The sequence below is a fragment of the Somniosus microcephalus genome, chromosome 7, assembly GCF_052327205.1.
Source record: "Somniosus microcephalus isolate GS21.2 chromosome 7, FLI_Smic_1.0, whole genome shotgun sequence".
Lineage (NCBI taxonomy): Eukaryota > Metazoa > Chordata > Chondrichthyes > Squaliformes > Somniosidae > Somniosus > Somniosus microcephalus.
Genome location: NC_140993.1, coordinates 264402980 through 264424064, shown reverse-complemented (window position 1 = coordinate 264424064; position 21085 = coordinate 264402980). Strand labels below are relative to the sequence as shown.

The following is a 21085-nucleotide window of genomic DNA, read 5'->3' as shown; positions in this document are numbered from 1 at the left end:
TTGAGGGACCCTGCTCTTCATTGAAATAGTGCCATGGGATCTTTTACATCCACCTGAGAGGGCAGACGGGGCCTCAGTTTAACACCTCTGAAAGACGACCCCTCGGACAGTGCAGCACTCCCTCAGTACCACACTGGAGTGACAGCCTAGATTATGTGCTCGAGACCCACAAACTTCTGATTGAAAGAAAAACTTGCATTTATATAGCACCTTTCACCACCTCAGGACGTCCCAAAGCGCTTTACGTCCAATGAAGTACTTTTGAAGTGTAGACTCTGTTGTAATGTAGGAAACTTAGAAGTCATCGAGTGCTAGCTTTGACCCATGGCTGACACCTGATTATAGGGAGGGAGGAGGTGATGGGAAACCAATTCTGAATCTAACTTTCAGCGACTGGAAGAATTAGAAAAGGACTATTGGGTAGGCAGTCACAGATGGTGCAACATTCCACTAAATTGGTATTCTATGATTAGAACCGTGGGGCTGATTTGTAACGTTAGTTCAGCTTCTCTGTAATTCATGGCTCTCAATCTGACCCTTGCAGCACCACTTACAGGCGGACTCCCATTGGACTTGCGAACACTCAGTTTTTAATCGTATATAAATGGGGAAAGGGCAGGGGTATGGGATGAGGCGAATAGCTCTTTCGAAGAGTCGGCACAGGCACCATGGGCCAAACGGGCTTGATCTTTGCTGTAAAACTCTGCTTCTATTATCAGTGTGGCTGGGATAACAACAGAAAGTGCTGGAAACACTCAGCAGGTCAGGCACCATCGCAGAGAGGAGAAACAAGAGTCAACGTTTCGGGTCAAACCCTTCGTCAGAACTGGAAACGGTGAGGGAGGAGAGATGTTTAAGCAGGGGCAGGGAGGAGGGGCGGAAAGAACAAGGGGAAGGTATGGGATGGAAGGCAGGAGAGATTGAATGACAAAAGGGAATGTGTAAGGTAAAGGGGCAAGTTAAGAAACAAAAGATGGTTCTAGATGATGATCTTACCCCCCCCGCCCCCTGCTTAAACATCTCCCTAACCGTTTCCAGTTCTGATGAAGGGTTCGACCCAAAACGTTGGCTCCGTTTCTCCTCTTCAATGCTGCCTGACCTGCTGAGTGTTTCATAAGAACATAAGACACAGGAGTCGGCCATTCGGCCCCTCGAGCCTGCTCCACCATGCAATAAGATCATGGCTGATCTGATCTTGGCCTCAACTCCACTTCCCTGCCCGCTCCCCATAACCCTCGACTCCCTTTGTTGCGTTTTCAAGGATAACTCAATGACAGCATGTAGAAATCAACTCGTGTCGTTTTAATGCTCGATCCAACTAACTCCTACAGGCCAAGGCAATCGAGTACCTATCACCAATGTCGGACATAATATAACGATAACAGCATTATCAAACTTCATGTGCTAGAGTAACTCTAATGCAGCACTGTAACCAGTGTGCAGACATAACATTTCCTCCCCCCTCACAGAATTTCAAACATGAAATGTAGTGACAAAGGCCTGTCGGTGACCAGGGCGAGGTGGGGACTGGTGAGGTTGTGGCTGAGGCACAATATCTGCTTGAGGGTTGGCTGGCTGAGCCACATGCGCATCCCGCCACTCTGGGGGTAAGGCTTGGGGGTTAGATCCGTGTAATCCTGCATCGGGGGTGCTGGCACCTTCCGAAGGTGGCTGGCATGCCACCGAGAGCCGTCAGTGAGGCAGAAAGTGGCTGGTCCAAGTTGGCGGCTGATTTGGAGAGGGGAGGACCAGAATGAGGCCATCTTATTGTTGCGGTGAGGCCTGCGGACTCTGACCCAATTGGAGACTGAGATGTTGGGCGCCTTGGCCCTCTTCGACTGGTCGAAGCGGAGTTTCATCTTCTCCTGCTGTCTAGCGACTGGCTTGAGCCCGTGGAGCAGGGCTCTGAGCTAGCGAGGGGCAGAACCTGCCAAGGGGCAGCATGAGCTCACGGCCTAGCATGAGGGATGCGGGGAGGCTCTGTAGTGCAGCAGTGTGTGGAGGAGGACCTTGTCAAACGTACACCCCTGGGATAGGTGTGCTCTGAGGCCATTTTTCAGTGTCTGGTTAAAACGCTCCACCCCCCCATTTGACTCGGGGTGGTATGTGACGGATGCCCTTGCTCTCAAGGTAGGAGGAGAGTTCCAAAGAGACCATTTGGGGGCCATTGTCTGTGGTGATGGCCTTTGGATGCCCCCAGCGGGAGAAGAGGGAATCAAGGATATCGATGATGACCCGAGAGGTGACGGAGCCCACGGCAGTGACCGCTGGCCATTTTGAGTGCAGGTCATAGGTCACCACTAGGAACCGTTGATGGTGGGGGACACCACGGATCTTCCCGCAGACGTCTAGCTGCAGGTGCTCCCAGGGCTGAGAGGGCTAGGCAAGGGGTTGCAGGGGTGGAGGAGCTTAGTGGCCAGTCTTGCCACTTACAAGGCAGGTTGCACAGTCCTTGTCCAGGGCTTCGATTTCCCTGTCAATACCCGGCCACCACGCTAGGTCTCAGCATCGTTGTTTGAGCTTCACTATACCCAAGTGGCCCTCGTGCGCCATGGATAAAACGCGCGCACGAAGGGCACTTGGGACCACAGTGCAGAGCCCACGTGCAACACAGGAGTCATTCCAGCAGGAGAGCTCCTCTTTAACTCTGGAGTAGGCAGACAGTTCCTCAGGCACCTTGCGAGGACAGCCATCTCTGATGAAGGTGCACAGCTGGGAGAGGGCCGGATCCTGTTCAGAGGCCTCTTTGAGCTCCTGGAGAGAGACTGTGGTTTGGAGAGGCGTGTGCAGCATCTGCATGATATCCTGTTCCACATGTTCAAAACCAACGAGTGGGGCTGGGGCAGAGACAGTGCAGGAGAGCAGATCTGCAACAACATTGTCACGTCCTGGCGTGAACTGGAGACTGAAATTCTATTGGCGGAGGCGGTCAGACCAGCGGTGTAGACGCAGTGGTCTGTGGCCCGTGCCGGATGTCGACAGCAGGGCAGTGAGAGCCTGATGATCGGTTCGCAGGGTGAAGGCACGGCCATACGTGTACAGGTGCCACCGCTCACATGCCCAGACGCACGCCAGCGCCTCACGCTCGCCTACTGAGTACTTCTGTTCAGTGGGGCTAAGGGTTCGGGAGGCAAAGGCGATTGGTTTCTCCACTCCATTCTGTATCTGTGATAACACTGCCCCCACAGCTGCAGCGGACGCGTCGCAGGTGACGAGGGTGGGGCTGGCGACGTCAAAGTGAGCCAACACTGGAGGCGATGTGAGCTACGATTTGAGGAGACGTACAGCTTCCGTACAGGCTTGTGACCACACCCAGGGCTCATCCTTTCGCAGGAGCTGGCGCAGTGGGGCTGTGGTGGCTGAGTACTGGGGCAAAAACTTCAGGTAGTACCCAGTCATGCCAAGGAAGGAGGCAACCTGCGCTGCAGAGCTGGGTTCTGGGATGCTGTGAATGGCATCCACGTTTGACTGGAGTGGGGATATACCGTCAGCCGACAACCGAAACCCCACAAACTCGATCTCTGAAACAGCAAAGACACACTTTTCGCCATTCAGCGTGAGCTTGTGTTTTGCTAGAGCCGTGAAAACTCTGTGAAGGCGTTCGTCGTGAGTGGAGGTCGAGGGCCCATGCATGACGATGTCATCCAGGTAGATGGCCACCCCAGGAATGCCCGCGAGCACAGAGGACATCACCTTTTGGAAGCAGCTGGGTGCAGAGCTAAGTCCAAATGGCATCCTGGTGTACTGAAAGACGCCAGCATGTGTCACAAAAGCAGTGAGGTCCCTGCTGCTGGGGTGGAGGGGAACCTGTAGATAGCCCTGTCGAAGGTCCAGTTTTGAGAACAGGATGGAGCCATAGAACTGCGCTGTGAGTTCCTCTGACGTGGGCAGTGGATATTTGTCAGGGATTACGGCCTTATTCACTGCTCGAAGATCGACACAGACGCGTAGACCACCTGACTTTTTCTTTGCGACCACCAGGTTGGAGACCCATGGGGAGGCATCAACTGGTTCGATGATGCCAGTTTCCAGTAGCTGCTTTAGTTCAGCTGTGACCCCATCATGGAGGGCAAGCGGGATGCGGCGCAGTGGCTGAATGACAGGGGTAACAGTGGAGTCAACCATGGGCTGGTGGGTGAAGGCAGTCAGGCAGCCCAGACCCTCGAAGAGTGCTGGCCATGTTTGGCGCCACGGTGAGGCGACGTGCAGAATCGCAGACCCGCCGGTGTCCAAGAGAGAAAACCCCAGGTCAGTGAAAAGATCCAGTCCCATCAGGTTAGCTCCTTGACGTGCCACATGAAAACAAAAATCTGGTAAAACTTTTGTTCCATAGCGTACAGTGAGGTTGACTGAGCCCACTAGTTCAATTTTCGAATTACCATACCCACAGAGGGCAGTGGAGGGCGCAGAGAGTGGCAGGGAACTGAAAAAATGTTTTGAAGAAGGGTCCAACCCGAAACGTCAACTCAAATTTCTCTCCACGGATGTTGCCTGACCTGCTGAGTTTTTCCAGCATTTTCTGTTGAAAAAATGTTTGAATGTGTCCACATTCAGCAGTGAGACAGTGGCACCGGTATCCAACAACAGAGGAATGCACACATCATTCAGGTTAATTGTGCATCACTTGAAAGCCACTATTGGCCCAGAGCTCACGTTGTCAATTATAGTGCTTGAGGACTGAGAGTGTTCATTTGTAGCAACAGGGGCAGAGCGGCAGACATTTGCAAAGTGATTTTGTTTTCCACAATTGTGACAGGCTTGGCCGCGCGCGGGGCAATTCTGCGCTCTGGTAGCATGTGAACGAGATCCACAGTTTCCACACTGTTGCCGCGGTAGCGCGCGTTGCTGCAGTCGCGTGAGCATTACCGTGTCAGAGCTGTCGGGGCCGAGGGCGCTGTCACTGGGTGTGTGTGGCTGAGCCGTGTGTGAGAGTTCAGAGTGGAAGGGGGCGCTGGAGAAGCCGCTCACTGGATGTCTTGCTAGTTTCGCTGCACATTCGGCTGCAGACTCCACTTGAAAGGCAATGTTAACTGCCTGTGACAACAACAGATTGTCGGACTCGAGTAACAGTCTTTCACGCACTCTCACGTTGTTGGTGTGCTCTATTAGTTGATCATGCACCATCTCGTCTTGTCGTGCACCGAACTTGCACGAGCTAGCTAACCCCCTCAAATTAGCCACGTACTGATGCACAGACTCGCCGGGGAGTTGGTGATGCTGTCTAAAAATGAATCGCCGGAGGAGGGCACTTTGTGGGGCAGAGGGAGGAGGTGGTGGCCTGGGATCGACTGGTCCGGGGTTGGTTTGCTGTGGCCTGGGATTGACTGGTGCGGGGTTGGTTTGCTCTGGCCTGGGATCGACTGGTGCGGGGGTTGGTTTGCTCTGGCCTGGGATCGACTGGTGCGGGGTTGGTTTGCTCTGGCCTGGGATCGACTGGTGCGGGGTTGGTTTGCTCTGGCCTGGGATCGACTGGTGCGGGGTTGGTTTGCTCTAGCCTGGGATCGACTGGTGCGGGGTTGGTTTGCTCTGGCCTGGGATCGACTGGTCCGGGGTTGGTTTGCTCTGGCCTGGGCCCATGCGCAATGGCCGCTTGAGGCGGCGGGACGGCGACGGCGGGCCGGGGACTCGAGTGGGGAGCCGGGGACTGCGGGCCGGGAGCCGGGGACCGGGGACCGGAGACCGGGGCCGCTGATGATCCGCGGGCAGCCGCTGCTGTGGCAGCTCCGGGCGCTGAGCCGGTGAGAGCGGCGCTCGTTCCCGCACCGCGGGGCCGCGCTTCACGGGCTCTGGCTGACGTCACCATCACTGTTGACTCTGCGCGGGGTCAGGGGTCAATGGGTAAGGTCATTCCCCCCTGACCCCTCCCCCCACAGTTACCCCCCCTGGGGACAGGGTTCATGAGTTCCACACTTTTGAAGTTTTGAAAGAATGAGCTGGAGTATTTTAATGGATTTAGCTGTCCTCCTACAGAGAGTTAAAATGCAGGCACAGCAAGTAATGGAAGGCAAATGGCATGTTGGCCTTTATTGCAAAAGGGGGTTAGTGTACAAGAGTAAGGCCTGGAGTCCGGTGTACAGTTTTGGTCTTATATGAGCAGCGATGTACTTGCCTTGGAGGGAGTGTAACCACGGTTCCAGTATGATTTGGACAGGTTGGGTGATTGGGCAGAAGCATGGTAGATGCAATATAACGTGGATAAATGCGAGGTTATCCACTTTGGTGGCAAAAACAGGATGGCAGATTATTACCTGAACGGCAATAGATTGGGAGAAGGGGAAGTGTAACGAGACCTGGGTGTCCTTGTGCACCAGTTGCTGAAGGTAAGCATGCAGGTGCAGCAGGCGGTTAAGAAGGCAAATGGTATGCTGGCCTTCGTAGCGAGAGGGTTCGAGTACAGGAGCAAGGATGTCTTGCTGCAGTTGTACAGGGCCTTGGTGAGACCACATCTTGAGTATTGTGTGCAGTTTTGGTCGCCTTATCTGAGGAAGGATGTCCTTGCCATGGAGGGAGTGCAGCGAAGATTCACCAGACGATACCTGGGATGGCAGGAATGACGCATGAGGAGAGATTGGGTCGATTGGGCTTATACTCGCTGGAGTTTAGAAGAATGAGAGGGGATCTCATTGAAACTTATAAAATTCTAACAGGACTAGGCAGACTAGAGGCAGGAAGGATGTTCCCGATGGCGGGGGAGTCCAGAACCACGGGTCACAGTCTAAAGATAAGGGGGAAGCCATTTAGGACAGAGATGTGGAGGAATTTCTTCACCCAGAGAGTGGTGAACCTGTGGAATTCTCTACCACAGAAGGCAGTTGAGGCCAATTCATTGAATATATTCAAGAAGGAGTTAGATATATTTCTTAAAGCTAAAGGGATCAAGGGATATGGGGAGAAAGCAGGGACAGGGTACTGAGTTTGGATGATCAGCCATGATCTCATTGAATGGCGACGCAGGCTCAAGGGGCCGAATGGCCTACTCTTGCTCCTATCTTCTATGTTTCTATGAGAGATGTACTTGCTTTGGAGGGAGTGTAACCAAGGTTCACTAGATTTTTTTTAAAATTCACGTGATGTGGGTGTTGCTGGCAAGGCTGGCATTTATTGCCCATCCCTAGTTGCCCTTGAAAAGGTGGTGGTGAGCCGCCGCCTTGAACTGCTGCAGTCCATGTGGTGAAGGTACTCCCACAGTGCTGTTAGGGAGGGAGTGCCAGGATTTTGACCCAGCGACGATGAAGGAACGGCCAATAGACTTCCAAGTCAGGGTGGTGTGTGGCTTGGAGGGGAACTTGGAGCTGGTGGTGTTCCCCTGCGCCTGCTGCTGTTGTCCATCTAGGTGGTAGAGGTCGCGGGTTTGGGAGGTGCTGTCGAAGAAGCCTTGGCATTTGTAGGAACTCTTAGGGTTGTCGTCCAACCCACCGAACAGGCTCAATTGAGAAAACATCTTGCAATGTAATAGAAATCTATTCACTGTTAATGACCAAATCGTTCCATTTTATACAACAGGTTCTGTGTAGGAAGAGACAGCCAGCAGATTTGCCGTATGAGGACGTTATCCGCGACTGACGCTGTGAATGCACTGAGACCATTCTACTTTGCTGTACACCCAGACTTCTTTGGCCAGTATCCGAGAGAGAGGGTAGGTACTGATGCACTGTGTAAGCTTTCTGAGTTTGAAAAATAAATAACGCCTTGGAGAGGTTTATCAGAATCTGGTGACGGCCGTGGCTCAGTGGGTAGCAATCTTGCCTCTGAGTCAGAAGGTCGTGGATTCAAGTCCCACTCCAGAGACTGGAGCACAAAAATCTAGGCTGACACTCCTAGTGCAGTGCTGAGGGAGTGCTGCACTGTCGGAGGTGCCGTCTTTCAGATGAGATGTAAAACCGAGGCCCCGTCTGCCCCTTCAGGTGGATCCCACGGCACGATTCGAGGTAGATCAGGGGAGTTCTCCCTGGTGTCCTGGCCACTATTTATTCTTCAACCAATATCACAAACAGATTATGTGGTCATTATCACATTACTATTTGTAGGAGCTTGCTGTGCGCAAATTGGCTGCCGTGTTTCCTACATCACAACAGTGACTGCACCTCAAAAAAGTACTTCATTGGCTGTAAAACGCTTTGGGACGTCCTGAGGTCATCAAAGGTGCTATAGAAATGCAAGTTCGTTCTTTTCAGAATGGTACCAGGGATGTGGGACTTCAGTTACGGGTTGTTCCCCTTAGAGTAGAGAAGTTTGAGGGGAGATTTAATAGACGTGTTCAAAATTCTGAAAGGTTTTGATAGAGTAGATAGGGAGAAACTGTTTCCACTGCCAGAAGGGCCGGTAATCAGAGGACACAGATTTACGGTAATTGGCAAAAGAACCAGAGGGGGAGATGAGAATTTTTTTTTACGCAGCGCGTTGTGATCTGGAATGCGCTGTCTGAAAGGGCGGTGGAAGCAGATTCAATTGTAACTTTCAAAAGGGAATTGGATGAATACTTGAAAAGGAAAAAATTTGCAGGGCTATGGGGAAAGAGCAGGGTGGAGTGGGACTAATTGGAGAGCTCTTTCAAAGAGCCGGCACAGGTACGATGGGCCGAATGCGGTTGCTGATTCAGATGGAATGCATGTCTCTGTCTGTGCTTCTTTAAGCCCTTCTGGGCATCTTTCCCCTGGTCTGAAACTGTTGCACATGCTTTAAGTTTCCTTTGTTCTGTGAATGATAATCTATCTCATCTGCGCTGCCACCACTGTTGTGTATTTTATTGCTCCATGTAGCTTGGCTTCCATGTTTCAGACTGCTTTCTCGGGTGAGCACCAGCCTCCTGTGTTTGAGAGCAATCATAGAACCTTGCAGCCTGGAAGGGAGGCTATTCGGCCCATCGTGCCTGTAAGTTAAGCTGGGATACCATTTCTGTGAGAGGGGTCGGGTTTTAACCCTTTAAATGCCACAGTGATGTTCAAGAAGCCCAAGTCAAGCTATAGACGAAAATGTTTAATTTTTATTGCAGTGTATCCTGTTTCAGATTGGGACATAATTCAATCATTGTTTTATCTTGGAGTTAATCTCTATGGACAGTGACACTGTTTGGAAGAGCAACAATGGAAAGTAGCCCAAGTTAAAAACATAGAAACATAGAAGATAGGAGCAGGAGTTGGCCATTCGGCCCCTCGAGTCTGCTCCGCCATTCAATGAGATCATGGCTGATCATCCAAATTCAGTACCCTGTCCCTGCCTTCTCCCCATATCCCTTGATCCCTTTAGCCTTAAGAAATATATCCAACTCCTTCTTGAATATATTTAATGAATTGGCCTCAACTGCCTTCTGTGGTAGAGAATTCCACAGGTTCACCACTCTCTGGGTGAAGAAATCCCTCCTCATCTCTGTCCTAAATGGCTTACCCCTTATCCTTAGACTGTGACCCCTGGTTCTGGATTCCCCCGCCATCAGGAACATCCTTCCTGCATCTAGTCTGTCTAGTCCTGTTAGAATTTTATAAGTTTCAATGAGATCCCCTCTCATGCTTCTAAACTCCAGCGAGTATAAGCCCAATCGACCCAATCTCTCCTCATATGTCATGCCTGCCATCCCAGGTATCAGCCTGGTGAATCTTCAGTCTGGAAGTTCAACCTGGTCTACACTGGGGAGATTTGAATCTTATTTGATTAAATGCAGACTGGGCTGAGTCACAGGTCTTGACAAAGATCGCTGATGCGAATTCATGGTGTCTTGTCATTTCTTGGTATTCATGTGTGGTGAAGGACGATGGTGATGGTCTGAGTGGAGCCTTTTATCAAGTCAGAGATGACGGTTCTAATTTTTCAAATACTCCAATTCAATTCAATTTTATTTGTCATATATGCAGCAGACGTGTGTACTGCACAATGAAATGTTGATTTTTACGAGTCCTCCCAACATTGGAATAAATATGGCATAACAATGATAAAAAATACTAATAGAAATACTAATAGAAAGACAGTAATAATAAATAAAACAACAGTAATAAATAATAATAAATTAATCGTTCATGAGTCTTATGGCCTGGGGGTAGAAGCTGTTTCGAAACCTGTTGGTACGAGACTGTATGCTTCGGTATCTCTTACCGGATGGGAGCAGGGCGAAGAGGTTGTGGCTGGGGTGACTCGCGTCTTTAATGATTCTCAGGGCCTTCCCCCCCGGCATCTCTCGGGGTAGATATCCTGCACAGCAGGTAGTTTAATTCCTATAGTGTGTTGTGCAGCTTTCCCTACCATCTGTAGAGCCTTGCGGTCTGTGGCGGTGCAGTTGCCATACCAGGTAGTGATGCAGCCGGACAGGATACTCTTGATGGTGCACCGGTAGAAGTTGGTGAGAATCTGGGGGCCCATTCCAAATCTCCAGCCCAGATTTAGTAAGATAAAGGTGCAGTGATGGCAGCGCGTACTGGCTACGGCAATATTTAATGGCGGTTGGAACAGCTTAAGTACATCTGTCAACTTCCATTGTCCCCCCAATAGAATCCTTCGAGCCAGACTTCGGAAGAGCCGGTACAGACTCGATGGGCCGAGCGGCCTGCTCCCTGTGCTGTATGATTCGATGATTCAGACGCAAAGTGCTTTCGACTGATTCCTGCAAACAGCTGTAAGAAAGTCTCTCTGTATTTCTTGTATTTTTTTTTTGCTTTTTTTTTTTGCAGGAAGTGAATGAAACTTCCCTCAAGAGGTTAAATAGCTACTTGGAGTGCGTGCAGAGGCCCGGGCACAGACCCCTCCAACCTACCCAGCTCACCTTCTACGTCAGAGAGACGGCGGGCGATACAAGTGCTCCCAGGCAATGTGTAAATGCTTCAGGTGGGGGTGATGTTTCGACAGGAGCTGTACACGCTAATGTTACCCCTCTTGATGTGACTCAACTGGGGTTATTCAAAAAATTTTAGGGCAGATACTTTCTGCAATATACCGTAGTTCAATAACAGTAACAACAATTTATATATTTATACAGCGCATTTAACGTAGCCAAATGTCCCAAGGCACTTCATAGGAGCGATATCATTAAAAACATTTTTGACACCAAGCCACAGGAGATAATAGGGGTACGGTGGCATATTGGTTATGTTACTGGACTAGATTAATCCAGAGGCCTGGACTAATGATCCAGGGACGTGAGTTCAAATCCCACCACAGGCAGCTGGGGAATTTAAATTCAATTAAATAAATCTTGAAATAAAAAGCTAGTATCAGTAATGGTGACCATGTAACTACTGGATTGTCGTAAAAACCCAACTGGTTCACGAATGTCCTACAGGAAGGAAATCTGCCGTCCTTACCTGGTCTGGCCGATATGTGACTCCAGACCCACAGCAATGGGTCTTAACTGCCCTCTGTGGTTCATGAAGGCGGCTCACCACCACCTTCTCAAGGGCAATTAGGGATGGGCAATAAATGCCGGCCTTGCCAGCGACGCCCACATCCTGTGAACAAATTTTTTAAAAAGGTGACCAAAAGCTTTGTCAAAGAGGCAGGTTTTAAGGAGCGTCTTAAAGGAGAGAGAGGTGGAGAGCACTGTTCCCTCTAGGGTGCACGGCTGCGCGCCAGCACACTAATCCTCGAGCTGCTGCAAGATTGAATTGAATTGCCGTGCAGAGCCAGACAGCAGCTGGAGCAGGGAGCGGCCCGATTAAAAACACCGACTTTGCGGCCATCTGCATACCACGCATGTGCACCCGATCCCTTTCTGTGCATGCGCAGTACCCCACTGTTGCAGCCTACAGTACAGGCCACGCTTTGCAAGTAGATCCGTTGGGGTTGGGGGGGGAGTGCAAGGATCGAAAGGGGAGAGAAAGAGTGAGACTTGGGGGGAGAGAGATGCTGGGTGAGCGAGAGAGACTTGGGGGGGGGGGAGAGAGAGAATGAGACTTGGGGGGAGAGGGAGACTTGTGGGGGGAGAAGCTGGGTGAGAGAGAGATTTGGGGGGGGCGGTGGACAGAGAGACTGGGGAGAGCGAGAGAGAGACTGGGGAAAGCGAGAGACTTGGGCTGAGAGAGAGAGACTTGGGGGGGGGGGGGAGGGAGAGAAAGAGACTTGGGAGGGAGAGAAAGAGACTTGGGTGGGAGAGAAAGAGACTTGGGGGAGAGGGAGAGAGAGAGACGGGGGAGAGGGAGAGAGAGAGAGAGACGGGGGGGGAGGGGGAGAGAGAGAGACGGGGGAGGGAGAGAGAGGGAGAGAGACTTGGGGGAGAGGGAGAGAGAGAGACTGGGACAGAGGGGGAGAGAGAGACTGGGACAGAAGGAGAGAGAGACTGGGACAGAGGGAGAGAGAGACTGGATTAGAGGGAGAGAGAGACTGGGTCAGAGGGAGGGGGAGAGAGAGAGAGAGAGACTGGGACAGAGGGAGAGAGAGACTGGGACAGAAGGAGAGAGAGACTGGGACAGAAGGAGAGAGAGACTGGGACAGAGGGAGAGAGAGACTGGGACAGAGGGAGAGAGAGACTGGGACAGAGAGAGAGACTGGGTTAGAGGGAGAGAGAGAGACTGGGTCAGAGGGAGGGAGAGAGAGAGAGACTGGGACAGAGGGAGAGAGAGAGAGACTGGGACAGAGGGGGAGAGAGAGACTGGGTCAGAGGGAGAGAGAGAGACTGGGTCAGAGGGAGAGAGAGAGACTGGGTCAGAGGGAGAGAGAGAGAGACTGGGACAAAGGGAGAGAGAGACGGTCAGAGGGAGAGAGAGACTGGTTCAGAGAGAGAGAGAGACTGGGTCAGAGGGAGAGAGAGACGGTCAGAGGGAGAGAGAGACTGGTTCAGAGAGAGAGAGAGACTGGGTCAGAGGGAGAGAGAGAGACTGGGTCAGAGGGAGAGAGAGAGACTGGGTCAGAGGGAGGGAGAAAGAGACTGGGTCAGAGGGAGAGAGAGAGACTGGGTCAGAGGGAGAGAGAAAGAGACTGGGACAGAGAGAGACAGAGGGAGAGCGACTGGGACAGAGGGAGAGAGAGACGGTGAAAGAGGAAGCGAGAGGGTTGAGGGTCCAGACGCTTGTAGTCCGTTCCCGAGGACTGAGCAGCGGCCGCACTTTGGAACAACACAGATGGAGGCGCAGCACATGTATAGTGGCCGCTGGAAGGAGGCTAAAGCAAACAATTCTTAGGCCCACGGTGAAATTTTTTTTTAAAAATTGGAAAATTGTTTAAAACCGGAAAAAAATACAGGAACGTGATGTTGAATGTCCCGCAGTAAGTTCCAGTTAAATTTTGCCAGGTGTTGTTCCCTTTTTGAAAGAGTCTATCGGGGCTATTTGAATCATGTTATGAGAGAGGGGGAAAAGTTTGTGCCCCTGTTTGTACCTCAGAGTCTGTGAGAGACGGAGGGAACGGCAACAGAAAAAGAGGAAACAACTTCTCCAAAACTGATCCCAACTCATCACCAAGGCTGGGGAGAGATAACCTCACCGCCTTCTTAGGAAGTTTAACCACTTTATTCACTTTCTGATTTGAGCTCCATTTGGAATTTAGAGCTTATTTTATTAATTTTTGTTGTATGTTTAATGACAGCGTTGAAGAGGGAAAGAGAAACTTGGAGCAACTTCTTCTGTCAAAGCTGCAACGAGGCTTGAAAGAATTTAAAGATTTTTAATGAACTTTTCACAAAAAATGAGTGATAAAAACACTTTTTCCCCCTAAGTTTTGAATATGATTTTGGAAGAAACAAGCAAAAATCAATTTTCCCCTCATCGAAACAAGTTTCAACCAGGTCTTGAAGTCCAAATGCTTTTAAAGAGGCTTTGAAATGCTTAAAACATTTTAAAATTGAATTTTCTCAATATTTGATTTTGAACGATCGACTGAAGCGAGCGTTTCATAAACATACAACCATGCTGTTGAGGAGGAGGGCGGGGAGGATTTGTAGGAGTTACATATTACTTTTTATTGACTTTAAAAAAATATATCATTAAGACGTTTAGGAAGAGAACCAAAAAAGGGGAAAAACACAAACCATGTTATTTTGCCTGTTGTTCTATAGTCCAAACAAGTCCCAGGAATAATGTAAATATAGATTTCCTCTTAAACGTTTAGTGGAGTGTTAATAGAAACACGAGTTATGTAATGATGTATAAAAATTGAAAGAAGCTACTTTAGAAGAAACTACTATTTGTTTATTGAGAAAAATGCAGAAAATATTTTGATTAAACTGATAATGTACAATTTTGATTTGGTATAAATGTTTGAAATAGGAGATTAAAAATTGAGAGTACAATGAAGTTTGTTTCCCACTATTTAATTCAACACTTTTCATGATAAGAGCAGGGATTAATATTGTGGAGAATGTTTGAGAGAAAAACATTAGAGGCGAAATTTGTAAATTAACATCTTTACGTCACCATATTAGTTTCCAAGTCAGTCTGATTGGTTCTCCTGTCCAGGAAGAAAGAGGAATGTTTATTTCTGTTAAATCATAGCTTTTCCTGCTTTTTGTTTTTAATTCGGTGACGCAAAGTGTGTATGTGTTTTTCTACACTGGTGAATAAGTGCTGCATTTCTGACTTGTTACATATGGGGTGTGCTGGTTCAAGAAGACAACGTTTATTAATGGAAGTGAGTGAAGCTGGAAATACGGATCCCTATTTTTGTTCAATTCTTTTTAATTCTGTGAACTAAAGAACTACAGCGCTTTATATTTGTTGGTTGTCTGGTTGCATTGTGATTAATATTCTAATTACTTATGTGGACGTAAAGCACGTCAGCGCCATTGGAAAGCCGCTGCTCCTGCTGCCACTGCTATAGTGACATGAGGGATGGGCTAATATGTTGAAAACTTTAAAATTAATACAAATTGCATGAATAGATAGGCCTCTTTCAGCTCACCTTGGGCTTTTGGATTGTTTGTCGATGCATAACCGTGTAACTGAGTGATGTTTCTGAAGTGTTAATGCATTATTATGCAGTTCTTTTATATCTCAGTCATTTCTGACAAGTAATTTTTTATTAAATAGAGTTTGTACATGACGAACTAAAAGCTTTTAATTAATTCTACCATAAACAAACTTGCAGAACGGGCATGTAAATGACAAATGAATTTCAATAATAGATAAGTGTGAGGTGGTGCATTTTGGTAGGAGGAATAAGGAGGAGACCTACTCCTTGGAAAATAAGAGTCTAAATGGGGTAGAGGTGCAAAGTCTAGGGGTATTTTTTTTAATTTTTAAAAAATTCATTGATGGGATGTGGGCGTCGCTGGCTAGGCCTGCATTTAGTGTCCATCCCTAATTGCCCTTGAGAAGATGGTGGTGAGCCGCCTTCTTGAACCGCTGCAGTATTCTTATTGTTTTTTGTAGTGGTTGTTTACAACTGAGTGGCTTGCTAGGCCATTTCAGAGGGCATTAAGAGTCAACCACATTGCTGTGGGTCTGGAGTCACATGTAGGCCAGACCAGGTAAGGACGGCAGATTTCCTTCCCTAAAGGACATTAGTGAACCAGATGGGTTTTTGCAACAATCGACAATGGTATCATGGTCGCCATTACTAAGACTAACATTTAATTCCAGAATTAAATTGAATTTAAATTCCACCAGCTGCCGTGGTGGGATTTGAACCCATATCCTCAGAATCACAGAATCACCACAGTGCAGATAGAGGCCATTTCGGCCCATCGAGCCTGCACCGACACATATCCCACCCGATTCCCGTAACCCCTACACCAACACATATCCCACCCTATCCCCGTAACCCCATGCATTTAATCCCCCTAACACTAAGGGTCAATTTATCATAGCCAATCAACCTAACCCGCACATCTTTGGACTGTGGGAGGAAACCGGAGCACCCGGAGAAAACCCACGCAAACACGGGGAGAATGTGCAAACTCCACACAGACAGTCACCCGAGGCCGGATTCGAACCCAGGTCCCTGGCGCTGTGAGGCAACAGCGCTAACCACTATGCCACCGTGCATTTGACTGAGCCTCTGGCTTACTAGTCTAGATTCACAAATCATTCTAAGTAGCAACGCAGGTTAAAAAAGCCATGAAATTGCAAATAAAGCACTGGGGTTCATTTCAAAAGCAGAGAAGTTATGTTAAACTTGTATAGAACCTTGTCTGATTGTCTCATGATTTGAGATGGTGGGGTAGCAATATGGCATTACTGTATATATGCTTTAAAGTGGTTGTTGTAACGGTAGCTGTTGTTGTAACGGTAGCTGTTGTTGTAACGGTAGCTGTTGTTGTAACGGTAGCTGTTGTTGTAACGGTAGCTGTTGTAACGGTAGCTGTTGTTGTAGCAGTAGCTGCTGTTGCAGTAGCTGTTGTTGTAGCTGTAACAGTTGTTACAGTTGGTGTAACGGCTGTTGGTGTAACGGCTGTTGTTGTTGTAACGGTTGTTGTTGTAACGGCTGTTGGTGTAAAAATTTGCCAACGGATGAAAAGGTCGCACTCAAAGGTGTTTGTGGCCCGCTCAGTACAAAAAAAAATTAGAGGGAACATTGGTGGAGAGGTTTAAGGAGGGAACTCCACAGCTGAAGGCACGGCTGCCAGTGGTGGAGCGATGAAAACCGGGGATGCGCAGGAGGTCAGATATGGAGGAATGCAGAGATCTCGGAGAGTTGTAGGGCTGGAGGAGGTTACAGAGAGGTAGGGAGGGGCGAAGATATGGCGGGATTTGAAAACAAGGATGTGCAATTTTAAAATTGAGTCGTTGCTGGACCGGGAGACAGTGTAGGTCAGCGAGCACAGGGGGTGACAGGTGAACGGGACTTGGTGCGAGTTAGGACACGGGCAGCAGAGTTTTGGATGAGCTCAAGTTTACGGAGAGTAGAAGATGGGAGGCCAGCCAGGAGTGCGTTGGAATAGTCAAATCTGGAGGTAACAAAGGCATGGCTGAAGGTTCAAGCCATTTTTAAAAAATTGCATTTTGATATAAGACACCATTTGCTTAGCAAAGATGCCGAAGCCATTAAGTGCAAGCTTATTATGTTTTCTATTCTCATGTTTAGCCTCTCCTACTGCATATTTACTATTTTCCATGGTTCACAGCAGTTGTGTATCTTCCTCTAGGGCAGGAATCGGCGATGTATCATCTGGGAGACGGCGGAGCAGTGACAGTGGTGGAGTGATGCGCAAGTGCTTTACTGCCTTGCAGTGGGCCACTGGCAGGCTGAGAGGTGCATTACAGCGGTAGTGTGCTCGCTGGCCTACGCCTCAATTTTAAAATTCTCATCCTTGTTTTCAAATCCCTCCGTGGCCTCGCGCCCCCCTCCCCATCTCTGTGACCTCCTCCGGCCCTACAACCCTCCGGGATCTCCGCGCTCCTCCAGCTCTGGCCTCTTGCGCATTCCCAATTTTCATCGTTCCACCATTGGTGGCCGTGCCTTCAGCTGCCTGAGCCCTAAGCTCTGGAATTCTCTCCCTAAACCTCTCCGCCCCCTTTCTCTTCTTCCTCCTTTCAGAGGCTCCTTAAAACCTACCCATTTGACCATGCTTTTGGTCATCTGTCCTGATCTCTCCTTATGTGGATCGGTGTCAAATTTTGTTTGGTAATCGCTCCTGTGAAGCGCCTTGGGACGTTTACTACGTTAAAGGCGCCAAATAAGTTGTTCTACTGTACGTGGGTGTACTACCTCGAAATCTACCAAATTGTAGAACTTTTGAAGTGTGTGAATGGGTGATTGTAGCAGCATGGCTTTAGCAATTTTACACCAGCTTATTGTTGATTTTTTTTTCCCTCTGTGTATATCAGTTGTTGTGATCTGGAATGCGCTGCCTGAAAGGGCGGTGGAAGCAGATTCAATAGTAACTTTCAAAAGAGAATTGGATAAATACTTAGCAGGCCTATGAGGAAAGAGCACGGGAGTAGAATTAATTGGATAGTTCTTTCAAAGAGCCGATACAGCATGATGGGCCGAATGGCCTCCTTCTGTGCTGTATGATTCTATGATTTCACATTGTACTGTAGTAAAATACTACTATGTTACCAGGATGTTGCCTGGCCTGCTGAGTTTTTCCAGCGTTTTCTGTTGTTATTTTGTACTGTAGTAAGCTTGCTTTATGCAGATAACGAGTTTAATGAACATTTATTTTCCTCTTCTAGTACACTAAGCTGAAACAATTAAAACAAAACTGTTTGTTTCAGGATTTCGAGCAGTCAGTTTCACCCTGCAGACGAAAGACCTTCTCAGTACGGTTGTAAATATCTTGAAATCCTGCAGCTTATCCACTGAGCATGTCCAGGACTCTCAGGTGGACACAGGCCTGCATCATCGAAATGGGAGCACTCAGTTCAGTAGACCTATCCGCTGGGATAAGACCTACTACACCTTCACTGGCTACAGGGACCCAGAGGAAGAGCTAGACTGCACTCGCCGCATGGAACCTATACTCGGGTACAAGAAACTGTTCCTTCCTACTTACAGGAGTTAAGTCGTGTGAATAGCTTTGATTATTGCACTGGTGAGAAGTAGTTCTGAATAATTACATCGTTAACATTTAACTAATTATCCAAGTGTCAGCCGTGGCTCAGTGGATAGCACTCCCTGCCTCTGAGTCCGAAGGTCATAAGTTCAAATCCCCACTCCAGAGACTTGAACGCCTAATCTAGGCTGACACTCCAGTGCAGTACTGAGGAAGTGTTGCATAAGAACATAAGAAATAGGAGCAGGAATAAGCCACTTGGCCCCTCGAGCCTGCTCCGCCATTCAATGAGATCATAGCTGATCTTGGGCTCAGAGCCACTTCCCTGCCCGCTCCCCATAACATAGAAACATAGAAGATAGGAGCAGGAGTAGGCCATTCGGTCCCTCGAGCCTGCTCCGCCATTCAATGAGATCATGGCTGATCATCCAAATTCAGTACCCCGCCCCTGCTTTCTCCCCATATCCATTGATCCCTTTAGCCTCAAGAAATATATCCAACTCCTTCTTGAATATATTTAATGAATTGGCCTCCACTGCCTTCTGTGGCAGAGAATTCCACAGGTTCACCACTCTCTGGGTGAAGAAATTCCTCCTCATCTCTGTCTAAATGGCTTACCCCTTATCCTTAGACTGTGACCCCTGGTTCTGGACTCCCCCGCCATCGGGAACATCTTTCCTGCATCTAGTCTGTCTAGTCCTGTTAGAATTATATAAGTTTCAATAAGATCCCCTCTCATTCTTCTAAACTCTAGTGAATATAAGCCTAATCGACCCAATCTCTCTTCATACGTCATTCCTGCCATCCCAGGTATCAGTCTGGTGAATCTTTGCTGCACACACTCCCTTATCTTGCAAAAATCTGTCTATCTCCACCTTAAATGTATTTAATGACCCAGCCTCCACGGCTCTCTGGGGCAGAGAATTCCACAGATTTACGACCCTCTGAGAGAAGAAATTCCTCCTCATCTCAGTTCTAAAAGGGCGACCCTTTATTCTGAAACTGTGCCCCCGAGTTCTAGATTTCCCCACGAGGGGAAACATCCTCTCTGCATCGACCTTGTCGAGCCCCCTCAGTATCTTATATGTTTCACTGTCGGAGGTGCCATCTTTCGGATGAGACATTAAACCGAGGCCTCGTCTGCCCTCTCAGGTGGGCATAAAAGATCCCATGGCACTATTTCGAAGAAGAGCATAAATTGGCTGTCATGTTTCCTACAACAGTGACTACAACTCAGAAGTGGCTGTAAATCACTTTGGGACGTCCTGATGTGGTGAAAGGTGCTATATAAAATCTTTTTTTCTTATTAGCTGCCAGTTAACTACTCTGTTCTTGAAAATTAATGGATTAGGCTGCAAAAAAAACCCTATATGTATGTTTTTGAAATCATACAGCACAGAAGGAGACCATTCGGCCCATCGTGCCTGTGCCGGCTCTTTGAAAGAGCTATCAAATTAGACCCACTCCCCCTGCTCTTTCCCCTGTAGCCCTGCACTGTTTTCCTTTTCAAGTATTTATCCAATTCCCTTTTGAAAGTTACTGTTGAATCTGCTTCCACCGCCCTGTCAGGCAGTGAAATTCTCATAACCTTACTTGTCCAAGTTCGGGTATGAAACATAGAAACATAGAAGATAGGAGCAGGAGTAGGCCATTCGGCCCCTCGAGCCTGCTCCGCCATTGAACGAGATCATGGCTGATCATCCAAATTCAGTACCCGGTCCCTGCTTTCTCCCCATATCCCTTGATCCCTTTAGCCTTAAGAAATATATCCAACTCCTTCTTGAATATATTTAATGAATTGGCCTCTACTGCCTTCTGTGGTAGAGAATTCCGCAGGTTCACCACTCTCTGGGTGAAGAAATTCCTCCTCATCTCAGTCCTAAATGGCTTACCCCTTATCCTTAGACAGTGACCCCTGGTTCTGGACTCCCCCGCCATTGAGAACATCCTTCATGCATCTAGTCTGTCCAGTCCTGTCAGAATTTTATAAGTTTCAATGAGATGTCCATTTTGTTAAGTGAAAAAGCAAATTGGAAAAACTTTCATAGATTTCTATATTTTGTAGATAAAGTGATCAGCGATCGTTGTACTGAATATATTTACTCCTGGTAACACTGTGAAATGTGTGATTTGTATAGGGTTGATGGTGCTGGTTTAGTGGTCAGCTAGTCTCCTCTACTCTATGTTGCAGTAGAGGTGGACAATCCTAAATTTTGCTATAGATTCACAAATCATTACAAGTAGGAATGCAGGTTAAAAAAGCCATGAAAGTGCAAATAAAGCACTGGGGTTCATTTCAAAAGCAGAGAAGTTATGTTAAACTTGTATAGAACCTTGTCTGATTGTCTCACGATTTGAGACGGTGGGGTGGCAATATGGCATTACTGTATATATGCTTTAAAAGTGGTTGTTGTAAAAGTGGTTAGAAGACCAATGGATTATTTCAGCCCTGCGGTTTTTAATTTTGTAATGACGACTGGACGAGTTTTGAGGAGACTAGCGATACTATCAGGGCAGTAATACTGACATAACAACAGCAAATGCTGGAAACACTCAGCAGGCCAGGCAGCATCCGTGGAGAGAGAAACAGAGTTAATGTTTCAGGTCTGGGACCCTTCGTCAGAACTGGAGAAGGCTAGAGCTGTAACAGATTTTAATCAGTTTCTCTCTCCACGGATGCTGCCTGGCCCGCTGAGTGTTTCCAACATTTTCTGTTGTTATTTCAGATTTCCA

General features: G+C 48.3%; 1 protein-coding gene across 4 annotated transcripts in view; it reads left to right on the top strand.

The window, feature by feature from the left end:
- The first annotated feature begins 5656 nt into the window (after window positions 1-5656).
- tcaim (T cell activation inhibitor, mitochondrial) overlaps window positions 5657-21085 on the top strand; it is a 39563-nt gene continuing 24134 nt past the window's right edge. For all 4 annotated transcript variants that reach the window (XM_085993714.1, XM_085993713.1, XM_085993715.1 and 1 more), the window contains exons 1-4: window positions 5657-5738; window positions 7504-7636; window positions 10659-10812; window positions 18075-18324. In XM_085993714.1, coding sequence (XP_085849840.1) covers window positions 5692-5738; window positions 7504-7636; window positions 10659-10812; window positions 18075-18324 — 584 coding nt within the window. In that variant the 5' untranslated portion in view covers window positions 5657-5691. The remainder of the gene's footprint in view (window positions 5739-7503; window positions 7637-10658; window positions 10813-18074; window positions 18325-21085) is intronic.